The sequence below is a fragment of the Lissotriton vulgaris genome, chromosome 4_1 (genome assembly GCF_964263255.1).
Source record: "Lissotriton vulgaris chromosome 4_1, aLisVul1.2, whole genome shotgun sequence".
Classification (NCBI taxonomy): Eukaryota; Metazoa; Chordata; class Amphibia; order Caudata; family Salamandridae; genus Lissotriton; species Lissotriton vulgaris.
Window position 1 is genome coordinate 1,262,009,111 of NC_141691.1, and position 18,471 is coordinate 1,262,027,581.

At 45.4% G+C, this 18,471-nt stretch overlaps 1 protein-coding gene across 6 annotated transcripts in view; it reads right to left on the minus strand.

Moving 5' to 3' along the window:
• The window catches only part of LOC147723120 (rho GTPase-activating protein 28-like), a 1,353,671-nt gene that overhangs the window by 77,845 nt on the left and 1,257,355 nt on the right, over positions 1 to 18,471 (minus strand). For all 6 annotated transcript variants that reach the window (XM_086965471.1, XM_086965470.1, XM_086965472.1 and 3 more), the window contains 2 exons: positions 13,912 to 14,074; positions 5,245 to 5,327 (listed from right to left, as the gene is read on the minus strand). In XM_086965471.1, the coding sequence (XP_086821597.1) occupies positions 5,245 to 5,327; positions 13,912 to 14,074 (246 nt within the window). The remainder of the gene's footprint in view (positions 1 to 5,244; positions 5,328 to 13,911; positions 14,075 to 18,471) is intronic.

An 18,471-nucleotide genomic window follows, 5' to 3' on the forward strand; every position in this document is an offset into this window, starting at 1 on the left:
AATAAAGGTTAATGTCTTCTGACACTGGTGTTGAGGATCTGTGGCGCAAACATTCTATGCACAGTCTGAGGCCGAGTCTGTGCCCAACATTACTGGTATTTCTTTCTACTCTCATTACCCATCCACTCACTTTGTGATGTGTGGGAGGTCAGGGCCTCCCATCGGGAACCCATAAGCAAATTTCATTTTTTAATATACCATTCATATACAGTTTTTAGTCAGCTTGAAAATGCAACTGATTGTCGGAGACAGAGGAACTAAGGAATATGGAAATAAAATGATGTGGAGAAGTGAGGAAGTCTGAATAAGAACCTAAGGGCCCTATAAACCTAAGGGCGCAGTTTCCCTGTATGTGCCAGAGTGCACCTCAAAATAGGTGCGCCGGGCACAGACAGGGAAGGGGACTTATTTAGGAGCCCCTTGCGCTGCCCGTGCATCCCTTTTTTGCTATATAAAAAGTGACCCACCGGTGGCACAAGGGGCTCGTAAATAAGCCCCAAAGCGCGCCCTATTACATTGAATGTGCCAGGGGCGTAGCTAGAGCTTGTGGCGCCCGGGGCTATCCCTCAGATTGCCGCCCCTGGGGAGGGGGCTGGGAAAAAAGGACCGAGAGTCACGAAATATCACCGCTAATAGTTACCTCGATCATGCAAGTTACATGCACATACATGACACGGTCCAAGGCTACACAGTTAAACACACCGGTGACCGGCAGTACAAAGGAGAACACACAGACTACAACCATACTAACACTTACATTTATGACATTCAAATGCAGCTCTCTCCAGCACCTGCACCACCTCATATGCAGTGCAATTCTTAAATCAAATATTGTAGCATGAAGAACAAACTGACGACTTAATGTTCACTATAAGACAACACATCTTTGCTAACATGGATTTGTATGACTTAGATGCATTTCTCAGAATATGTATCTACAAATTGCAAAATGCTCTGACATCGTCCTGAACATTTCTTTGTAAATATGTATATTTATTATTTGGAATAATTTCTCACATTTTTTTGTAAAAAAATAACTGTAGAGTACTTTAACGTCGTCTGTGTGTGATATAAAATTTCAAATAAAGAAATAAAAACTTAGAAATTACTAGCATTCGCAGGGTTCTATACTTTATGGAATGTTCTCCGACACCCCACTGTACGATCGGTGGCCATGTCTACGTTTCTGCAGTTGCAGAGCAATGCCTGCAATGTTCAGCTCATGGTTTGTGCACGTGTAGTGGCGCAGCTGGCACCGGAAGTACAGGTAACAACAGCAGGCCGGACATAAAGGAAGCATAACTTCCAAGGTTTCAGATTGCTAAGTGTGACATTTTTATAATGTCAGTGTATTTATGAGTGACATTTCAACAACTGTGAGTGACACTTTTTTCGCAAGGAAAATCAAGCAATAAAAACAACGGAAACATAAATATCAGAAATTACACCCATTTAAGCAAAGAGAACTGTAAGAAGATTTTAAAACGGCAGCAAAGTACTGGAAATGGAAGGGTACACGCATAGCTTAGAGGTCACAAACCCTCTGCAGACTGTAATTTATCTCAAAAAGACACATTGAGCAATTTGATAAAAAATTAATTCGCTGATAATAGCAGGGTGTGCGGCGCCGCCCGTTATTTATTAACAACCTGAGGCTGAAGCTACGTTGCATTGCAAGTCTAAGCAATTAAAATTGAGACACAATTAAGCATGGGGGTGCATGCAAGCCTCAGGAGAAAAGATTGATTAAAGTAGACATAGCCGAGGGGTCACAACTCGGCTGTAGGCAGTTTTATTTCAAATATATATACTTTTGAGAGAGTGAGCCTTAAAAAGCCTGCGCTATCTAAGAGTACTTGCACCAGTGCGTGTTATGCAGCAGGCTGTAAAAGTAGTCTAAAAAATACATATGGTAGCCTAAAAAATACATATGGCACTGCACAGAAATGTTTACTTTAAAACATACCTTACTGTCATTTGTACTGACTCCTGAAGATGAATGACTTCTTGTGGCAGCTGTGCATCGGATCAGGCGCGCAGGTGCCACAACGGGAGAAGCTTAGACAGCTCCTATACTTCTGCACAGGTTCGCCAGCGACTCAGGCCTGCCTCACTCGAGTAAGCCACAGGTAGGCCTGAGGTCATGGGTCGAGTCGCCAGGAGGGATGGCATTACCATGCTGCTTTAAGCCGCTCTCCGTGACATTGCCCAGCACTTAGCAGGCTGTTGACCAACTTAATTTAGCTGCGGCCCGCCTGTCCCGGATGGCGTGTGGTGCGTCGGTGTTGAATATTTTCAAGAATACTTAAATTTGACAGACAGAAATATTTTTGAAATGTATTCGTTTTAAGGATGCATAGAGGCATAACCGAATAACTGACGAGCTTGCACCAAAATCGAAATACCTAGGTCATTCAGAAGAGTAAATAATGCTATGAATAGTTATGCCACATTTTCATGTGGAATGCCACTTCAGCCCGGCGTGGGCTTTGGACACCAAGTACCAGAACTCTAAGCAACATGGAGGGTGCTCAGTGACGGCTCGCAATACATGGGTGGGAGTGGGAGGGGGGGGGGGGGGGTGAGGTGACAAGCAAAAAACCTAACCTGACCGGGTACCAGTCGCTCCGCCTCTGCTTCTGTTATGCCCTGGGAAGGCGCTTTTAAGCCCAGATTTAGGCCCAGATCTCTGTACTGGAGTGAATGTATGACATTGTTCTGCATTCTGTCTATCAACTGTTGTTTTGCACACATCGCTCCTGCAACACAGGACTCAACTTTAGCCCAGCTGGGGCTTTGAACGCCAAATAGCAGCACTCTTAAGTGGCAGGAAGGGCGCTCCAGTCACGCTCAGTGCCTGGAAGGCTTTCTTAACCCCCTCATCACTGAGTCCTGCAATGTGGGACACGTGTGTGCCCTGGGGGGGAGGCTTGGCCACCACCCCTGGTACTTCACTGTCTTTCCATTTGCTAAACTCGGCCCTAGTGTATTTCCGGACTAATTGACATTGGATCCAGGGGGCTTGTAGTACTTGTTTTGCTCCACACATAGGAGGTGCTATACTTTTTCTGCTTCGATTTAAACTGATGAATTCTGTCATATCTAATGGTATATCAGCCAGCCTTCCTTCTTATGAACTGGGAGTTTTTGATAACCTAGCTGGAGCTCCTATTAGCATGAAGGATTGACTGGGAACTGTGAACCAAGGGCCCTTAAACTAAAGTGTCATCCCGAATCAATCCATTCCTCAAGATCCCCACCGGGCACCGGGACAGGGTTGAATAGTTCGAGGCTAGCTCCCGAGTCCCAGGATGGCGCGTAGTTCAGAAACTTTTGAAATGCCGCCCGCTCGATGCATAGCTGCCAAGGTTTCAGATTGCTCAACAATATTGTAAAAACACCGATGTACACACAGACAGGAGTCTGCTACAATTACGTTTTGCATGCATTTGAGGTGCTAAACCTGACCTTTTAGTGTGTCACAGTAATCACTTAGGAGTTCACAGAGCCAGTGCAGCCAGACCGTCCGTGCGTGACTGCACTGCTGCCCATCGATGGTGCACTCTGCTGCAGCCTGTTCTCAGGCTGCCTGGCCACTCAGACTCGTCCCGGGCCCCCCCGTGCCGCTCGCCAGCCAGACTCTCACTGTGAGCCGTCGGCTGCAGAAGTGTTTTGCGCACCCGGGCCGCCTGTTGCGATCATGCCTCTTGCGCGGCCGGCAATGCACACCGCAGGCGGAAGCTGAGCTCAGTATGACTCTGGGACCCACCTGTGGCTCGCCTCGTCCCCGCATCAGCCCATGTCTTTGCGCATGCTGGAGGTTGCCATTGCCCAGCCCAGGAGAGACTGCCTGACTCGCGCGCGCAGGACACCAACGTGCGTGCAACGTGCCACAAGTGCCGCGCCGCCTTGCCGCCCCCAAAACAGTGCCGCCTGGGGCGGTCCGCCCCTCTCGCCCCCCCCCTAGCTACGCGGCTGGAATGTGCTGCCCCCGGGGCGGTCGTGAAGTCATGCTGCCCTGGGGGCAAGGCATTCAAGTGAAAAACGGAGCATCTCAGAAGCAGCCGCTTCGTGTTTCACTATGTTGGCAGCAACCTGTCTGCACTTTTAAGGGGGATTAGAGATCCCTTTGCAGGTGGTGAAGTGACTGTACCACCTGCAAGGGGATGTCTGGGGGGGCATAGGACCCCCTTTCCCACTTCCAGAGGACTGCTTTTACGGGCCGCACTGACACTGGACTTCCTGACAGCTTCTTTGCCTCTGCACCCACTTCTATATTATGACGATGGCGCAGAGGCAAAGGGATTTGCTCATGTGCATGAAGCCATGCCTCCATGCAAATGAGGGAACACATTCAGGCGATAGCACTGCTGCTATATGTGCAACAGCGCTATCTGTTTTACAGAAAGGGTCGCAGAAGCATCTGCTACACTTTCTGTTATACCAAAGAGCCACAGTGGCGTGCAAAGCGGGCGCACATGCCCATTCCACTTCCTGAGCACTTTTCATAATACGGCCTTCGATCTCCTAGCTGCACAGGTGATAGAATGAACCAATGCACCACACATGTTCCACAAGCTCTCTCCTCTGGATTTACCACATTTATGAAAGATTCCCATTCAGAGGATGTGTAGGAAGCAAATGATAAACTATCTTCTTAACCAATGATTTAGTGCATGGTTTAATGTGTGCAGCAGGTTGATGCATGTCTTTATTTCAGTTGTCAGTAACCCGAGTTCTATGAATCTCAAGTGCATAAATCTGAGGTCACGACAGATGCTGTGGTACCTGATTAGCGTAAACAAAATATCGACTGACAGGAATACTGTGTAATCCATATCCCTCGCAAACATATCATATTGGAGTTTTGTTGTGTCATCAGAATCAAGGGCTGTGTGATGTCACTTCAAATGGCACCATGGCTTTCGAACATCCGATGCAAAGATCTGTGATATCACAGGGGCCAAGCGCAGTACAGTGTCAGTTCTTCGCCACTATAGTGTTGGTGAAATGAAGCCACTGCTCGGGCCTTTTAGCACTTTACAATCAACAATTTTACCTTTTGTAAGTGGCACAATATTCAGGTGCAAACCAGCTGGGATGTAGACAGGCTAAATAGAGGCCTCAACATTCACTGCCTTTACATTCATTTCATCTGCACACATTCTAAAGATGATTCACACAAATTACTCAATATTATGAGGAAATGAGAACATTGGCAGTGCTATACTAAAGTACGCTTACCTTGGCAACATCCCTGTTGGCATCAGGCAGCAACATGATTAAGAGATGCAGGGCTTGCAGCTGTAATTTGATCTTGGAGATTTCTAAGGGAATAATAACACCCCAAAACATGAAGCTAATTCAAAAACCATTCATAACAGGAGTTCATTAGAAAACCATAAATTAGCATATGATACAGCTTGTGTGAAAATGAATCAGATGTGTAATTTACTATCAATTCAAGAAAATGTTACTGCTGTGTTTAATTCAGCACAGCAGGAAAATGGCAGATTATAGCCGAAATGTCGCTTGTTCTAAATCCCCCCAAATACAGGGTGAAGTTGTGGGCTACTTGCTTTTTTCTTCTGGTTGACTTCTTTTAGCACATTTGCAAACCCATACATATATATATAAAGTATGTCTTTTTATAAGGTAAGTATCTTGTTTTATTTGACTTGTTAATATATTTCGTACTTAGCCATTTATCTGCTTAAAGATGACCAACCAGCTTGTACTTGGCTAGTTTTTTCCAAATCATTTATGCCCTCACTATGTCACTTTGTCATTTATTTGTGTGTTGTCAAGTCGATAATATCGTTCTACAGCTATGAATAAGTATTGTCTTTTATACTGGCGCCTCCTTGACAGTTTTTTACTCTAGGTCATGTGCAGAACAATTGATGTAGTCTGATTTTTAGGTCGAAGCCTACCAGACAGGACATCTCGAGGATATTCAGGAAGCTTCCCTAGGAATGCATGGCAACCAGTGACTTTGTGTTTTCAACTCACATTTGCTTACTTTCTATTTGCTGACTTTATTTGTTTCAGGCTGTCCAGCTTGAGTCTGTCCCTCCCGTGGAGCATACCCTGTTTACTGTATTCTTCTACAGTGCTTGCTTTTTCTAAACAAGCTTTTAAATCTTGTTCTTATCTTGTCACATTTGCTGTGCATTCAAAGACAGAGGTCAAATGTCAGGCTCTGCCTTCCAAGGAAGCTTGGTGTTTACTTTTCTTTGTCTGACTTGAAAGTGAGAGAATTTATCTGACAATCTTGCTCTGAAAGGAATGGCTTTTTAATAGCACACAACAACATTTAAATGTCTGTAAATGAACTGTGAAGATATTTCAGAATATATCAGAACTAGGAAAGCACAAATAAAGGAAATTTTTTAGTAATTCTGAAATGTGGTGGAAACAAATATTTTAATACAATCAAAACAAATGAATACTCTAGGTGCTGACATTTTTACACATCGTTTGTGCACTAAATACTTTACTGAGTAAAACTGTATGGGTCATTTTAATTGAAAATATGTTGTCTGAAATGGCAGTGCGCTACCACACCATGCATACTCCACTTTATGCCATATCACTCCACTGTACTATGCATCATTCCTTGCCACTGCACTATACTCTGCACCATTCCATTCTGCGCCACTGCAATCTGTGTCACTTCACTCTACACCTTTCTACTTTAAACCACTATACTGTATGCTAGTGCACTCTAAGCTACTCTACTCTACTCTGCACCACTTCAATCTACACCAATCCACTCTACGCCACTCTACCCTGCAACACTGCACCTTACGCCAAGGCACTCTACACCAATGCACTCTACTCTGTACCACTCCACTCTACCCAGCACCACTAAGCTCTAACCACTTCACTCTACTCTGAAACAGTCTACTCTATGCCATTGCCCTCTACACAAGTGCACACTATTGCATTTTACTCCATTCTGCACTACTCCACTGTATGCCAGTCTACGTCACTGTACTCTATGTCACTGCAATCTACACTGTGCTACGCCACTGCACTCTTTGCCACTGTACTTCACTCTGCACAACTCTACTCTAGGCCACTGTAATTTACACCACTCTACTCTAAACCACTGCACTCTACAGCTCTGCCCTCTAGCTAATCTAATCACATTGCTGAACTCTACTTCACTATACTTTACACTAAAGCACTCAACTCTTAAGCATTGCACTCTACGTCACTACACTCTACACCACTCAATTCTACTCTGCAACACTCCTCTCTCTGCCACTGAACTCTCCGCCAATCTACTCTGCACCACTCACTCTATGCCACTCCACTCTGCAACACTCTACTCTACAGTACTGTACTGCACTCTATGCCACTACACCTTAGAACACTCTACTCTGCAGCGCTCCACTCTATGCCACTGCACTTTACATTACTCTGCTCCACTCTACTCTACACCAATGCACTCTATGCCACTATACTCTACTCTGCACCACTCTACTCAGTCACTGAACTCTACAACTCTGCACTATATGCCACTATTCTCAGCACCACTATATGCAACTGCACTCTATGCCACTCTACTCTGCAGCACTGCATTCTTCTCCCCTGGTCTATACCCCAATGCACTCTATGCCATTCTACTCTACTGTGCACCACTCTAATCTACGTCACTGCTTTTTAAGGTGCTGTGCTGTATGCTGTTGCATTCTATGTTGCTGAACTCTATGCCACTCTACTATGCTTCACTCCACTTTATGCTAACACATTCTACGCCACACTAAACTACAGCAGTCTAGGCCCCTCTACTCTACTCATCATCACTCCTTTCCACTGTACACCTGTCTATGTGACTCCACAATACGCCCCTCTAATACATGAAACTCTATCTCACTCTACTCCACTCTTTGTCATTCTAAACCACTGTACACTACAACACTCTACTCCACTCCACTCTACTTCACTCCACCCTACGGGATTCCACGCCACTACATGATCCTGTACAATCCTTCACTCTATGACACTGCACTCTATGATCCTTCATGATACATCACGACACTCCTCGACACTCTTCCCCACTATACAACACTCTGCTCTATGACACGTTACTCTAATCCAATCTAAGCCACTAGATAACCCTCTACACCACTCCTTTTCCCTCTACGCCTCTCCACTCTATACCACTCAATGTCACTCCACTCTACACTACTCTACTCCAGTCTATCTAATATATGACACTCTATGCCACGCCACTCTAAAACACTTAACTCCACTCTGTGCCGTGACACTCTATGCCCCTCTACTACACTCTATGCCCCTTCACCCTACGCCTCTCCACTCTACAACACTCCAGTCTACAACACTCCACTCTTTGACACTCCACTCTATGACACTCCACTCTACGACACTCCACTCTATGACACTCTGTGCCATTCTACAACTCTCCCTATATGACACTGATGCCACTCTACGACACTCCACAACACTTCACACCACTCCACTCTACGTCATTTTACACCACAACACTCCACACCCCTCTCTGCTAATCCAAAAACCTTTAGCCATGCTGAACAGCAGCCAAGCTGGTGTACAACATAGCTAAAACACAATGACAAAGCCAATACTTCTTGCATAGGCGAGACCTATTGGCCTTGTCAATGCTTGTTTATATCTGCTAGCGATGACTGCTAACACACCATGCCTTTTACACATGATACTGCGTAAGTCATTCATGAGGTATACAGGTGCATAGTTATCATTAGAGCAGTAGGTGTTGTGGCATCCAATATCAGGGCTGTGTATTGCGCCCCAATTACGGCTTTTTTACCACCGAACAAGGGGTCCATGTTTTGCTTCATTAGGGCCCCTGGCGCACTCGCTACACCACTGGCCATTTAAAATATATTGAAATATACCCAATGCCTGGTACTGGTGATATGAATTACCTACATGGAACAACATGCAATGCAAGGCTTTTCTTTTACTCCTCAAATCTTAAAACACAAATTATTTTGAAAAATCTTCACCTGCAGATTGATTTCTATGAGTCTTTCCAAAAACGCTCTTTCCAAAGTCCAAGTGGAATTCCCAAGAGGATCACAATTGTGTATTTTTTTATTGCATGCAAATCCCGGTTGGTGGTACTGGGATGCCCCCTAAGTGTATTTAAATATATATATATATATATGGTCTCTATAATCAGGCCTTAGGTTTGAGGCAGGTGGTAGCAAGTTGATGCTCTTAGTTTTTAGGTCGAGGTACTATCCGGTTCTGCCTTCGGCAGAACCGGAAGTACCGAGATTTAATGACTCTTAGTAGTACGATTTGTCCCGCCTCTGTTTTTGTCTCTCTCCCATTGGCTGGCTTCCTAAACGGAGGCCAGCCATTGGAAGAGAGAGCTGTCCCTCCGAATAGGCTCCGTCCTTTTCGGATTTGGAGGTGTGTTCGGTGTTCTTCTTTCCACTTTTTAGCCACTCCTACTTTTGAACACCGAACACGTCCCCAAATCCGAAAAAAAACCGGAAGCCTGTGTACGCCATTGTTTGTCTCGTCTGGCCGTGAAGGACATGAGGCAGCCCTAATTGTGCCACTTTTCGTGCTTTCTGCTCCCTGATTGTGCCGCTTTTCGTCCTTTCTGCCCCATGATTATGCCGTTTTTCGTGCCTTCTGCCCCTGATTGGGCCGCTTTTCGTGCCTTCTGCCCCCTGATTGGGCCTCTTTTCGTGCCTTCTGCCCCCTGATTGGGCCGCTTTTCGTGCCTTCTGCCCCCCTGATTGTGCCGTTTTTCTTGTTGTGTGTGTGTGGCTCTGTCTGTCTGTGTGTGGCTCTGTCTGTGTGTGTGGCTCTGTCTGTTTGCGTGTGTGTGGCTCTGTCTGTGTGTGTGTGTGTGGCTCTGTCTGTGTGTGTGTGTGGCTCTGTGTCTGGGTGTGTGGCTCTGTGTCTGTGTGTGTGGCTCTGTGTCTGTGTGTGTTTGGCTCTGTGTCTGTGTGTGTTTGGCTCTGTGTCTGTGTGTTTATCTCTGTGTGTTTGGCTCTGTGTGTGTTTAGCTCTGTGTGTGTGTTGGGCTCTGTGTGTGTGTTGGGCTCTGTCTGTGTGTTGGGCTCTGTGTGTGTGTTGGGCTCTGTCTGTGTATTGGGCTCTGTATGTGTGTCTGTGGCTCTGTGTACGTGTGTAGTTTTTTTCGTAGGTGGCTCTATGTGTGTGTAGGTGGCTGTGTATGTGTGTGTGTGTGTGCGCGGCTCTGTCTGTGTGTGCGCGCGGCTCTGTGTGCGTGCAGCTCTGTCTGTGTGTGCGTGCAGCTCTGTCTGTGTGTGCCCGTAGCTCTGTCTGTGTGTGCGCGCAGCTCTGTCTGTGTGTGCGCGCAGCTCTGTCTGTGTGTGCGCGGCTCTGTGTATGTGTGTGTGGCTCTGTGTATGTGTGCGCGGCTCTGTGTGTGTGTGTGCGGCTCTGTGTGTGTGTGTGTGCGCGGCTCTGTGTGTGTGTGCGGCTCTGTCTGTGTGTGTGTGGCTCTGTGTCTGCGAATACTCTCTAATGCTCACCTATTGCCATTGTAAATGACAATACCATTTATTTATGTTTTTTAAAAAAAAGAAAAAAAATGTCATGAGCAATGCCAATAGCTCTACCTTTAATAATGCCGAGACCATTGCATTGTAAATGCTTGTTTCCTATTTTCTTTCAGCCAGGTGAAGAGGCTTAACCTACTACTAGATTTCCTTGCTTCCCTGCCGGAAGTCATTGGGCTAACAACTATAGGCGATAGAGCTAATGCTGCATAAACCACCAGCGCTACCACAGGACCCCGCAGGGGGGCAAGGAAAAAAGACTGTTTTATGTTATTTGTCGATCGGCCTGGCACTGCGTTTTAAAAAAAGACTAGTTTATTCTTAGATAAGCATCTATGGGAGACTTACAGATATAAATTTGTCCTAGCGGTTTTGAGGGCTACAAAGAGTTATTGATTTGTGGTGTGTGTGTGTAGTATGCTAAACTGCATTTACTCTTCCATCTACAGGAACTGGAGTTCTTGAATGTTTCTCTTAGTCTCTCAGTTTTCAGACTGGGTTTGAGGGTCAATTTTGTTTGGTCTGGAAATTTTTGAAATGCATTTCCAGAAGTCTGGCATGAATGTAATTATATAACCAACCTGGCAAAGCAAAAGAACCCAGATCAGAAGCTGTGCTGAAGATGGGGTGATATTATAACTGTATACCTCACTGCCAATGAATGTACTGATTGTTAAAGGTCTATAAAGCCATTAGAACACTCCACACACTGAGGGCAGTAAGTTCTAAATTTAACAGAAGAACAACATTGGAGTGTTGGAGCAGGAGGGCTATACCCATCATTATTGGCCCTGAACCCCTTCAGTCAAGGTCCAAACATCCCACTATTCTAGTGTTGGTTAGCAACAATGATCAAATTAAGGAGTTCTGTCTCTGTCATCCTGTTCTTGCTGAAAAGGATACCAACATTACGTACGACTTCATGGGCAAACATGCGTGCAATACCTTCACTAGCAGGTCCACTGAAAAGCAAAGAGCTAACAAAGTGTTTGCTGTAACCACTTGGAATTGTTAAGGGTCAGCCGGTTGGCCTTTGTCCATTCTGAGGTTTCAGAGTGACAGCGAGGCAGGGTCGACACTTTCCATCTGAAGACAGTATCTCGGATTAAGTGTTGCGCCTCTTCAGACTGAGCAAAGTCGCATTATGTCACTGAGTTCATACCACAGTTCATGCTGCCTCACTTGTGAGATAAAGAAGAAAACGACATAGATGTTGAAAAGAACCAATGACAGGCTTAAGTTTGTACCACCCTGAAACCCAGCAGGTAAGCTGGTGTAAAATGTGCAATTTTCTGTACTGGATGCCTTCAATCAGAAAGATACGTAGGCAACCTGACGAGGTCATTGGCCTCTCTGTAGTCTTTTGCATCCTCGCCAGCAGATTCCCATGGCCATTAGAGTCCAAGGCAGGAAGCACGTTAAACCATAACTACTAAGATTTCACTTTTCTGGCCACAGGTGATGCGATCCTTATTGGAAGTCTACCTTATTGCATTGTCTTCAGCCTCTGAAAATTACCCATCATACCTGCTATCTGTTCCAGTGGGTTGCACAGGGCCAGGTAATTGCTCATGGTAGCTGTCCCTTTTAAGTGATGTTTGCGATACTTCTACAGAGTTCAATGTGACTGTAGAGACTAAAAGTTTGTCCAAATGCATCTTTGAGGCCTAGTGTTGTACTACTTTACCCAATTTCAGAAAAAGCACTAAAAAATAAAACACGTTTCAGCTTTTGGCCAAGTCCTTAATTATTTGGCTGACTGATCTGTGTACAAGTCATGATAACAACTTCAGGTATAGGTAAAGATAACATCTCTGGCACCCCTGGACTTATGCCACCTTAACATGCATGCAAGAACGTGCGGTAGCCATTAGACCTGCCAACCTTGAACTTAATTTTCAGGGTGGGAGGGGGCGGGTGTGTGGGTGATTTGAGCTTTGAGACTATCACTGCTTGAACACTCACTAAGATCCTCGGTGAGAGAGGGGTCAATGAGAAGGATGATGCTTAGAGTCCAGCTCTGCATGAGCAGAATTTGTAGTCTCTCCCCTGAATACCAACACAGGCTTCACACGCTGTCCAGATAAAATGGGGAAGTTGTAAAACCCCAGATGGTCTTAAGCTATGCAAGACCTTCATGGACGACCTGGAAACTCACTGAGTGCAGGGGCTTCCACCGCACCTTGCCTATCGGGCTCTCACTTGGAGAGCTAGTGGCGAGAGCTGATACCGAGTGATAACGGTGGCACTATGTGGGTTGGCAGGCCTAAGACATTATAGGTGACGCTGCTCATAAAAATATACAATGTATCACATGATTTAACCAATGAAGTCATAGATGGTCATATAACAAAAGAAATCAACACATGCTTCACTGCTGAATATGAATACTGGTAAAATGTGCATTTGGAACCGGTCCAAATGCCAAATATGCATATGTTGTCTACCCCTGGCCATTGTTGGGGAATCAAAGGGTTACACTAGGAAGAGATGCTTGTGCGGCCCCCTCTGTAATACAGATAGTGCTGGTGCACATGTAGCACCAGTGGTATCTCAAGAGGGCATTCCCTCATTTGCATGGTGATGTAACCCCATGCAAATGTGGGAACTTCTTTACCTCTGCGCCCTCAATGTATAATGGATGGCAGTGCAAAGGCAAAGAAGCTGCCAAGATGTGCACTGAAAGTGTGCCACAAAACTGTGGCGGGTCATCAGTGCACCCCCTGATGGTGGCCCTCTGAAGCGGGAAGAGCTATGGACCCCTAGGCATCCCCCTGCAGATGGAGGCAGTTACTCATTTCACCTGCCTGCAGAGGGATGCTTAATCCCTCTTTAAAGTGCAGGCAGGTTACTGCCAACACAGTGAAATACAGGGCGGCTTTGAAGTAGCCTCTCCGTATTTCACTTGAATGAGCAGGGCAGCAGAATTTCGTGGGTGACTTGGGAACAGCTCATTCACTGTGACAGGACGCACTGTCCCTGTATGCGCATGGCGCACCTATTTAAAGGTGTGTCGTGGCACAAACAGGAGGAGTGCGCCCTATATGTAATAGGGCCTCCTGTCGGCAAAGTTAAAACAGATCTCAAAATTCCAACAGGGCCTGTAACTGTAGGTACAGTTATGGACATATTCGGAATTATAGAGCAACTGGCAATGAGGCCCCAGTAAATGTGTTTTTGGCTTTTCACAATTATAAAGTGCTACTTCTGTTCGTAAAAATCTATAAATCATGATTTTATGACTCTGGATTTGGAGTTTACGAAAATGAACACCTGCCCGTTATCAGGTACCCAACCCAGTTTTATGAATAAGGTCCCCATTTCGTGAGTATTCGTAGGGCGGCCATATACTTACTTTCCACTAGAGCGATGAAAGCCGGCAGATACTCCACAGTGAAGAGAGGGCTCGGGAGTTCCCTTATAAACATCTTTAGCAGGCCTGCTGCATCGTTGCTGCGAACCTGGTTCCAGTCGAAGTTGTCTTCGTAAAACGTTGCTTCAAGCTCCTGACGTAGAGTCTGCAAGTCGAGGAAGAGGCTGCGAATCAATATCTGGCTGAAGTGCACAGAAACACGAAAAACTATACACTACAATCCTCTCTGCCATTGTCATAAGTACTTGATGCTGTAGCAGCTGTATACATCTTTTAGCACAGTGTGTCATACTCACTTTGCCTTTTTGTGCAATAAATAAAAAAACACTATCAAAGATCAGGTTGACTAGGTATATATTTCAGCTTTTTTTTATTATAGTCATTTATTTGTGCATCACAGTTTTTCTAGACAATAAATAGCCTGTGTTAAATAGATGATGCTTATTTCCTGGCACTCCAAAATATAAAGTGACCTCAGCAACGATTATTAAAACGTCTGTACATCTATATTCTCCCATTCCTCAAACTATGGCCAGTGACACACTTTTGAGCAATAAAACTGAGTTAATTTTTAGTGATCCGTTGTGATGCAGCCATGAGGATCATTCATATCTGTGCTGATAACATTATGCTTGTTGATTACAGTAATAAAACTTTTACAAAATAAATATAAATACAGAAATATACCAACTTATCACATGCATACAATAAAATTGCTAATTGTACACGTTTCCAATAAATCTAGGGGCTCATTTACATCAAAATGATGCAACGCAGCACCGCAAGCCAGCTTGCTGCACCAGGCTGCGCCACAAGGATTTATTTATTTATGGCAATACGACTCATCTCTGTCCTTTCCTTTGTGCTGGTGCTGTTTAGGCAACCTTACCCCAGTACAGACACCCTAGCAAAATGGGGCTGAAATCTGGTTGTGTTCTTGTAGGAAGGGACACTTTCCTCCACAAAAACAATAGTTGCGCCTGCCCTGGGGATGCGCACGGTTTTTATGCATTACCAGATTTAAGCTGCGCTGTAAATCTGGGACTGGCTCAAATACCATGGGTTTGGAGTGGGAACGCCCACCGCAACACCCATGGCATGCCGCTCTGAAACAATGTGAGGCAACACAGCGACTTGCACTGTGTTACTTCACACCAGGGGGCATATTTACAAGGAACAGGCGTAATGCAGCACCGCAAGGCAGCTGTTGCACCGCTCCATAAGGAAAGTGATGGGATTCGTTGTATTTATGGTGATCTGACACAACCTTGTCCTCTTTTTTACGCAGGCGCACAACTGGCTGCCGAGCGCTAACGCGGGCAGCCTTGCACAATGGTGCAAGGGTGTCTGCATTGTAGCAATGATTGCTTGTCCGTTCCTGAACAAAAAAAATCAATGGAGGTATTTTCCTCCTTTTGAGTGTGTTGCAGAATGCAGCACACATAGAGATAACAATTATTTCTCCTCATTACGCCTGCCCTGGAGAGGCGTAAGGTTTTGACGCTTTCCAGGTTTACAAGTCCTTGTAAATCTGTGACTGTGTCAAAATCCAGGGGTGTTGTGTGGGAACACCCACCGCAATGCCCATGGACTGCCTCCTTGGTGCAAAGTAAGGCAACGCAGCGCTTTGCCCTGTGTTGCCTCACTCACTAACTACAAGGCCATAAAAATCCCTGCAGGGTGGCTGTATGTGGGTAAATATGGGTCTGCACTTTGCACTGCTGATGCATCAAAAAAGTGCCGAAGTGGCGGCGCAAGCTCCTTGCAAATATCCCCCATATGTACGAGGCCATGAAAAGCCTGCACTGTGCGCATCCGGGGCGTTGCAAAAGTGACGCTTTGACTGCAGAAATGTGCTGCACAGGGCTTGTAAATAAGCCCCACAGTTTTTAAAAGTACCCTTCCAATCAGGGCACAAGTCCTAAAAAAGCAGCAGGGGGGCGCTGACCTCATGACCGGAAGTGACGTCACGAAAGGTGGCTTGCACCATCAGACTCATTGCCTCCCCTCACTCACCCCTTAGATGCAAATGCATCAGAGAAGCCAGCGCGTGAGCAGCGTTCTGAATGACCTCTGATCTCGCCCCAGAGAGGCCAAAGAGTGAATGTCTGGCTCCATTTGCTCGAGTTATCGAGCTCCCAGTAAAATAAGTGTGGGGACGCCGTCCACCCGCGTGGTACCCTGACTCGAGCCCTGCTTCCAATACATTCGGAATGTTCTCAGTGCTGAAGCTTTCAGCGACCCTTGGATTACTTTACCAGAGACCGTCCTTTAACACACACAGTGAAGTAGAAAGATCGCCCAATAGATGGCACTGCACCTCCTTCTGACGTTTCCAATATTCTACTGTTACTTACTCTCCTGTTCTGTTTCAGATGAAGAGAACTAAAAATGGTCTATTCAAAATAAATACGTACTTTGTCAGATCTTTGCTGTTGAAAATCACGACTGTCCTGACGAGGACCCCGGCACCTATTCTTTTACAAATTAAGCGCTGATTGTAGGTGAATTCATATAAAGTTTTCCGCGAAGAGCCTCCATAGTGTGTTAGAGGGTAGGTAGCATGCTACACTGCACTGCTGGCAGTGTTTGTTTAAAAGTGTTGAGTTGCACTGTGGCCTACGTGGCAAGTGTTGTTGTGTCATGTATGATTGACAAAGTGATGATGTTACCCTGACATGAGTTGTTGTGCCAAAGCTTTGTTATAGGGGAAAATGAGTGAGGGATATGTTTGCGCTATATAAAACTTTTCAAATAAATAAATAAATAGAGTGCATACACCGCACTAATTTATTGCTGTGTCCCTTTTAAACGGTCTGCATAAAGTTCACCCAAGATTTTAATCTGGTCACCTCTAAATGTACTCAATGGTTGTTTTAATCTTGAGTTTAACCCTTTGAAACTGAGGTTAGCACTGCTAATTTTGCTAATTGTCAAGGGTAAGATTCGCTGTCCATGTCTGACAGCAATTTAGATGCCCTCTGCCTTTAAAATGCTCTTTTCCGAATAACCTGCCATTCCACCATAAGCCTTCCCTTCGGTGCTCCTTCCACCCCCATCCCCTCCACACACAGGGCACCCTGGGGTACCTGAGGTTGAGTACTCTACCCATATAAAAAGCCCATCGGGCCTGCCTGGTCATTTGCATGGCCCTAACCCTTCCCTTCATAACTGATGCAGATGAATGAATCCAGACAGAAATTACGCCCCCTCCCTCCCCCGAATTCATTCTGTTCTAGCTCAGGTCCTGGCTTATGTGGTCATCTCACCCTGCTCCTTCGCGCACCATTAAGTGATAGGGAGTAGGCAGTCGAGAATTGGAGGCTAGGTGACTGGCAGGCTAGCTGGCCTCCTGAGCCAAGCCAAGCTGAGCAGAGCTGAGTGGGTCACTAACAAAATTAAAAAAAGACCCCCCCTCCACTTTGATTCCGCAGGGAAAGCACTTTATAGGCTGAGCAGACAGTAGTTTATTTATTTATGCGTTTTTATATAGCGCAGACTTTACCCGAAGACGTCAGAGCGCTTCACAATCGGAACAGAATTGATACATGGAGTGATACATGAAGAGAACATTACACGTGAACAGATTACAAAAGCAGACATTAAGTTACATGAGGTAAAAGTGACAATTGTGAGCAAACGAAATACATGAGGTAGCAAACAGTGCACAGGAGGAAAAAGTGACAAATGTGCAGGTCAGCTCCCTGCTCTTCCAACCAGTTGCAGGTTCAGAAAAGTCCCAGGAGAGCCACGTGGATGTTGACAACACCCCCCATACCCCCTCCCACCGCCAGGGCGGAGGAATGGTCCTTCCAAAAAGAAATGCAGCCAGCCCCAGCTCAGCAATACAACAGTGAAGATAAGGTGCTGAGGGTAAGGGAAAGGGCAGTCACTTCATGGCAGTCAGCGCTGGGAGGGTTCACGCGAGCCAGGCAGCTACCTGCCCTTAACCTTGCCCCCAGCCGCCATCTTTCTTTAATCAGTTCTTTTTTCAAGAATTAGTCTGTCTACAGGAGACTAGAACATTGTTAAAGGCTCAATCAATATTTAAATGTGTTGGTGTTAAATTAGTAAACAAGAGCTCAGTCACTACAACAACTAAAGGGACTACAATGCTATTTTCTAAAACAGAATTCCAAATCTCACATTAAGCAAGCGATCTTGCATGGAGGTGGGCAATAATTACACCGCATTTAGAAACTACTACACATAACATGATACTGTTGTTGTGTCCTTACTTTCTACTTGTGTGTGTGTGTAAATGTACTTCAGTCTATTCCTTGCGCCGGGAAACCCACTGCGGGTAGCTGTTGTGCATTATAAGTTCAAATAAATAAATAAATAAATAAATAAAAATAAAATAAATAACACATGCTCCATGTACGGAGCAAATCAGGATTATCTATCTATCGTGTGTGACATATGCATAGTCTTGGTAAATAAACCAGGGGACTACTTAATCCTAGGCTATTTTAACTGTGTTCAATCTCCCGTATTAAATATACCAAATGCCGATGCCCGGCCGCCACCGCATGCGTCAGA